The 7500-nt window shown below is 43.5% G+C and overlaps 1 protein-coding gene across 1 annotated transcript in view; it reads right to left on the bottom strand.

Annotated features, from left to right (window-relative positions):
* Positions 1-4301, bottom strand: part of LOC139388078 (telomerase-binding protein EST1A-like) — a 36515-nt gene extending 32214 nt beyond the window's left edge. The window contains exon 1 of the mRNA XM_071134606.1: positions 4176-4301. Coding sequence (XP_070990707.1) covers positions 4176-4281 — 106 coding nt within the window. The 5' untranslated portion in view covers positions 4282-4301. The remainder of the gene's footprint in view (positions 1-4175) is intronic.
* Positions 4302-7500: the final 3199 nt, after the last annotated feature.

Below are 7500 nucleotides of genomic sequence, written 5' to 3' on the forward strand. Positions count from 1 at the left end.
ATCCAAGAATTCACAAAATGGGACAAAAACCAAATTGAGACCGCAAGCGGAATTCAGAAAAAATATCCTCTGTGCACAACGTAAAACACCAAATAATGATCACGAAACAATGATCAGAATTAGGGAGATACCCGCTAATTATCAAAATCCAGAAAAGATCCAGAAAAACCTTCCATAACAAAGCCATCACCTACAGAGAGATGAACCTGGAGAAGAGTCCCATAAGCAAGCTGGTCCTGGGGCTCTGTTCACAAACACAAACACATCCCACAAAGCCCCAGGACAGCAACACAACTAGACCCAACCAAGTCATGAGAAAACAAAAAGATAATAACTTGACACATTGGAAAGAATTAACAAAAGAACAGACCAAACTAGAATGATATTTGTCCCTAAACAGAGAACACAGTGGCAGAATACCTGACCACTGTGACTGACCCAATCTTAAGAAAGGCTTTGACTATGTACAGACTCCGTGAGCATAGCCTTGCTATTGAGAAAGGCCACCGTAGGCAGACATGGCTCTCAAAAGAAGACAGGCAATGTGCACACTGACCACAAAATGAGGTGGAAACTGAGCTGCACTTCCTAACCTCCTGCCCAATATATGACCATATTAGAGACAAATATTTCCCTCAGATTACACAGAACCACAAAGAATTTGAAAACAAACCCAATGTTGATAAACTCCCATATCTACTGGGTGAAATTCCACAGTGTGCCATCACAGCAGCAAGATTTGTGACCTGTTGCCACAAGAAATGGTCAACCAGTGAAGAACAAACATGTCATTTGTTTGTAATTGTAATACAACCCAGATTTATGTTGTTTTCCCCCCTTTTGTACTTGAACTATTTGCACATCGTTACAACACGGTGTGTATATATACGTAATATGACATTTGACATTACTTTATTCTTTTGGAACTTCTGTGAGTGTAATGTTTACTGTGAATTTTTATTGTTTATTTCACTTTTGTTTATTATCTTTTTCACTTGCTTTGGCAATGTAAACATATGTTTCCCATGTTAATAAAGCCCGAGAAGAGAAGAGAAGAGAGAGAGAAGAGAGAGAGAGCGCCTGCATGAAAATGTAGCACACCTATGCCCCATATTTCAACAACAAAAAACGGACATGGCACACACTCACAGCTGCCCCAGGGCCGGGATATAAGTTTTAGCTATGGTGTGCAGAGCTGTCATCAAGGCAAAGGGTGGCTACTTTCAAGAATCTAAAATCGATTTAGATTTTTTGGTTACTACATGATTCCATATGTGTAATTTCATAGTTGTGATGTCTTCGCTATTATTCTACAATGTACAAAATTGTAGAAATAAAGGGGGGAAAAAATTGAATGTGTAGGTGTGTCCAAACTTTTGACTGGTACTGTGTGTGTGAAATGAGTTTAGAATGGACCATTATCAGGCACCTGCGGGTCAGGGGAAAAAATACAAGTAATCTGTGCACTTAAATAGTGAATGGAGGACTCTTTTCCCGTTGTTAATTTTCATATCAGCCAGCTAGGCTATACTCCTGTTTTAAGCCAAACAATGTTCTTAATATTGGGAAAGTTGAGAAATAAATATAGTATTCCTTGCCTACAGAAAGCTATTGGGATTACATTTGCTTTGATGTCAGAGTGATTAGAGGGACAATAGAGTGCTGAGTACCAGGCAGTTAGCAAGTTTGGTAGGATACTAATGACCGTCAGCAGCATCAGAGCTTGGAGAAGCCGAATTACCGTGACTAAGCGGTCATGTGGAATTTAACTACAGTCATTACTCGTGACTACCAGCGTGGCGGTAATACAGTCACAGTAACAAGCCCTAGGCGCAGCTCCAATGTTTCAAAACTACAAATGTAACAACCGAAGACTCATCAGGGTCTGCATCCCCGCTTGACACCACCTCTAATTCTTATTTTAAAAACTGACGGTGGAATAGATGCACAGGAAGAGTGGATGGAGAGAAGCAGGTGAGTGATGGCTGGAAGGGGATGTGGCTGGCTGACCACAGCTGCCACACTTGAGATGTGCATGAAAGTGAAGTGGACGTTACAGCACATACAAGAAACTAGTTGCTGTTGCTTCTTTTTTTTGTTGTACATTTATAAACCAAACTGACTTTATAAACATTTTATAATAGGTGTGTGCTTTTTAGATCGGCAGGGACCAAATGTTTTTTTTTATATCATATGAAACGGTACTATGAAGCCGTGGCCGTGCATGACTCCAAAACCATCGTTAAGTTTGCCGACGACACGACGTTGGTAGGTCTGATCACCGACGACGATGAGACAGCCTACAGGGAGGTCAGAGACCTGGCAGTGTGTTGCCAAGACAACAACCTCTCCCTCAACGTCAGCAAGACAAAGCAGCTGATCGTGGACTACAGGAAACGGAGGGCCAAAGCAAGCCCCTATCCACAATGAAATGGCTGTAGTGGAGCAGGTCAAGAGCTTTGAGTTTCTTGGTGTCCACATCGCTAAGGAATTATCATGGTCCACACACACCTACACAGTTGTAAAGAGGATGCAACAACGTCTATTCCCCCTCAGGAGGCTGAAAAGGTTTGGCATGGGCCATCAAATCCTCAAAAAGTTCTACAGCTGCACTAGTGAGATCATCTTGACTGGCTGCAAAGACTCCAGCCACCCAAGGTATATATCGTTTTCTCTGCTACCGCACTGCAAGCAGTATCAACGCACCAAGGCTGGAACCAACAGGACCCTAAACAGCTTATACCCTAAGCCATAAGACTGCTAAATAGTTAGTTAAATAGTTAACCAATAGCTAGCTACCTGGACTATCTGCATTGACCATTTACACACTAACTATTTTGACTCATCACATACGCTGCTGTTACTGTCTATTATCTATCCTGTTGCCTTGTCACTTTATCCTTGCCTATATGTACATATCTACCTCAATTCCCTCCTACCCCTGCACATCAACTCGGTACTGGTACCCCGTGTATATAGCCAAGTTATCGTTACTCATTCTGTATTTATTCCATGTGTTATTATTTTTCTAATACTTCTCTTTTTTTTCTCTCTCTGCATTGTTGGGAAGGGCAGTAAAGTAAACATTTTGCTTAGTCTACACCTTTTGTTTCTGAAGCACGTGACGAATAAAAAGTGATTGATTGATATGGTATTCTAAAATGTTGGAATCATGTTCTGTTCAAGATGGCGCAGGAGGGGATGCTGGCGTCTTATTGGCTCTTAACCAACCGTGTTATTTGGTTTGTTTTTTCACATTGTTTGGAACTTGTTTTGTACATAATGTTGCTGCTACCGTCTCTTATGACCAAAAAGAGCTTCTGGACATGAGAAGAGCGATTACTCACCTCGAACTGGACAAAGAATTTCTCTTTAATGAGTCGGACAGGAAGGATATACTCCAAACACCCGTACAGGCCCTAATCCCCGTCATTCTCCAAGTCTAGGTCCAAGAGGCTTCTAAATAGCTTCTACCCTCAAGACACAAGACTCCCGAACGTCAAATCAAATGGCTATTCAGACTATTTGGATTGCATCCCCCCCTCTTACGTTGCTGCTACTACTCTGTTATTATCTATGCATAGTCACTTTAATAACTCTACCTAATGTACATATTGCCTCAGTACCGGTACCCCCTGTATTTCGCCCCGCTATTGTCATTTACTGCTGCTCTTTAATTATTTGTTATTCTTTTCTCTTACTTTTTTTTTTGTATTTTCTTAAAAGTGCATTGTTGGTTAAGGGCTTGTAAGTAAGCATTTCACTTGCCACAAGAAAAAGGTAACCAGTGAAGCACAAACACCATTTTAAATACAACCCATGTTGATTTATTTTCCATTATGTTCTTCAACTGTTTACACTGTTACAACATCGTAACTTTACATAGCCATAATATAACATTCGAAATGTCTCTTTTGTTTTGTTAGTGTAATGTTTATTTTTCATTTAAATGTTGTTTATGATCTATTTCACTTGCTTTGGCAATGTAAACATGTTTCCCATACCTATGTAAGCATGGGGGGGCGTTTGAAAACAAACGACCACATGATGAGCCTAGCTACCGTTAGCTAGCAAGTTAGCGTTAGCCACTTAGTTTCGTGGCACTTCATACTTTGGCTAGCTCATTTTGCGTTCTCTTTCTTAGTATATTGATCACTTTCTGCGATCGTTCTCACCTCTGTGAACATCCCCGTGGTTGACGAAACTCGACGCTTCAACTCGAAGCTCCGCAGCAGAAATCCGTACTCTGTCTAGTTCACTGAGGTCTAATTCGTCCGCCATCTTCGTCTCTATCCAACAACACAAACACACGGCGACTCGGAGGGACAAAACACAACGCGCCCGCAGAGAAACGCGTTTAGATAAACAACTTGTTTGTCATTCTGGGCACAGTAGCCAAGCTTGAACATTAGGCTCTACTTAGCCGAAAGGCCGGCAGATGGCGATATTGATGTGGTATTGATGGCTCCAAAAGCATTGTATGCAGTCGTCTATTGTGACAAAGACAGTACAGTATGAAGATACGCTAAAACTGCTTCTCCAATCCTTGTAGGCCATGTCATACCACGGTTGTCTAATCACTAATAGTGATGAAGAGGGTTTAGAGCACATTTATTGAACTGCTAGCTACAGAACTAAAGAAATATGGGACCTGACGAGAAGTATTGATTTCGATGTATAAATTCCAAGACAGTCTTTCACTATGTTTTTTATACTCACATGGATGACAATACTAAAGATCTATGGTGGACAATAATATGCATTGTCAACAATAAGATTTGGAAGACAAGCTTTATGATGACTATAAAACAACTTTTTGTCCCCTATGACATTATTTTTAATCAACTCAGAACAGAATAAAAACAAGAACAAAGCTGGACTCCAAAAAACAAGATGACCTACAAAAACTTCCATGGACACAATTAAATATGTAAACTACACAGGGAAATCCAGCCGCGAGCTTCCCAGTGACGCGAGCCTACCAGCCTTTTATGCTCACTTCGAGGCAAGCAACACTGAAGCATGCATGAGAGCACCGGCTGTTCCGGACGACTGTGTGATCACGCTCTCTGTAGCCGACGTGAGCAAAACCTTTAAACAGGTCAACATTCACAAGGACACGGGGCCAGACTGATTACCAGGACGTGTCCTCAGAGCATGCGAGGGCCCATTTGGCATGGGTCCTCAGATCCTCAAAAGGTTCCACAGCTGCACCATTGAGAGCATTCTGACGGGTTGCATCACTGCCTGGTATGACAACTGCTCAGCCTCCGACCGCAAGGCACGACAGAGGGTAGTGTGTACGGCCCAGTACATCACTGGGACCAAGCTTCCTGCCATCCAGGACCTCTATACCAGGCGGTGTCAGAGGAATGCCCTACGACTCCAGCCACCCTAGTCGTAGAATGTTCTCTCTGCTACCGCACGACAAGCGGTACTGGAGCGCCAAGTCTAGGTCCAAGAGGCTTCTAAACAGCTTCTACCCCAAAGCCATAAGACTCCTGAGCATCTAATCAATTGGCTACCCAGACTATTTGCATTGCCCCCCACACCACCCCTCTTTTACGCTGCTGCTACTCTCTGTTATTATCTATGCATAGTCACTTTAATAACTCTACCTACATGTACATATTACCTCAATTACCTCGACTAACCAATGCCCCCGCACATTTTCTCTGTACCGGTACCCCTTGTATATCGCCTCCACATTGTCTCTGTACCGGTACCCCCTGTATTTAGCCTCCACATTGTCACTGTTCCAGTACCCCCTGTATATAGCCTCCACATTGTCTCTGTACAGTAATACCCTGTATATAGCCTTCACATTGTCTCTGTACCGTAACACCCTGTATATAGCCTCCACATTGTCTCTGTACCGTAACACCCTGTATATAGGCTCCACATTGTCTCTGTTCTGGTACCACCTGTATATAGCCTCTCTATTGTTATTTTACTGCTGCTCCTTAGTTGTTTGTTACTTGTATTTCTTAATTTTGTTGTTATTTTTCTTAAAACTGCATTGTTGGTTTAGGGCTAGTAAGTAAGCATTTCACTGTTGTATTCGGCGCATGTTTTTTTATTTATTTTTTTATTTATCCGTTATTTTACCAGGTAAGTTGACTGAGAACACGTTCTCATTTGCAGCAACGACCTGGGGAATAGTTACAGGGGAGAGGAGGGGGATGAATGAGCCAATTGTAAACTGGGGATTATTAGGTGACCGTGATGGTTTGAGGGCCAGATTGGGAATTTAGCCAGGACACCGGGGTTAACACCCCTACTCTTACGATAAGTGCCATGGGATCTTTAATGACCTCAGAGAGTCAGGACACCCGTTTAACGTCCCATCCGAAAGACAGCACCCTACACAGGGCAGTGTCCCCAATCGCTGTCCTGGGGTATTGGGATATTTTTTTTAGACCAGAGGAAAGAGTGCCTCCTACTGGCCCTCCAACACCACTTCCAGCAGCATCTGGTCTCCCATCCAGGACCAACCCTGCTTAGCTTCAGAAGCAAGCCAGCAGTGGTATGCAGGGTGGTATGCTGCTGTGACAAATACAATTTGAAGTGTCTTTACTGGCATTTTCAACCTCTACCTGACCGAGTCTGTAATATCTACAAGCAGACCACCATAGTCCCTGTGCACAAGAAAGCGAAGGTAACCTGCCTAAATGACTACAGGCCCGTAGCACTCACGTCGGTAGCCATTAAGGACTTTGAAAGGCTGGTCATGGCTACACCTCAACACAATCATCCCGGAAACCCTAGACCCATTCCAATTCGCATACCGCCCCAACAGATTCACAGATGACGTAATCTCAATCGCACTCCACACTGCCCTTTCTCACCTGGACAAAATAAACACCTATGTGAGAATGCTATTAATTGACTACAGCTCAGCGTTCGACACCATAGTGCCCACAAAGCTCATCACTAAGCTAAGGACCCTGGGACTAAACACCTCCCTCTGCAACTGGATCCTGGACTTCCTGATGGGCTGCCCAGAGGTGGTAAGGGTAGGTAACAACACACCCGCCACGCTGATCCTCAACACAGGGGCCCCTCAGGGGTGTGTACTTATTTCCCTACTGTACTCCCTGTTCACCCACGACTGCGTGGCCGTGCATGACTTCAACACCATCATTAAGTTTGCTGACAACAACGGTGGTAGGCCTGATCACCGACAACGATGAGAGTCTATAGGGAGGAGGTCAGAGATGCCAGGACAACAACCTCTGCCTCAACGTGAGCAAGACAAAGAAGCTGTTCGTTGACTACACGAAAAGGAGGGCCGAACAAGCCCCCATTCACATCGACAGGGTCAAGAGTTTCAAGTTCCTTGGTGTCCACATCACCAACAAACTATCATGGTCCAAACGCAACAAGACAGTCATAAAGAGGGCACGACAACCACTTTTCCTCCTCGGGAGACTGAAATGATTTGCCATGGCTCCCCAGATCCTCAAAAAGTTCTACAGCTGCACCATTGAGAGCATCCTG

The sequence above is a fragment of the Oncorhynchus clarkii genome, chromosome 29, assembly GCF_045791955.1.
Source record: "Oncorhynchus clarkii lewisi isolate Uvic-CL-2024 chromosome 29, UVic_Ocla_1.0, whole genome shotgun sequence".
NCBI lineage: Eukaryota > Metazoa > Chordata > Actinopteri > Salmoniformes > Salmonidae > Oncorhynchus > Oncorhynchus clarkii.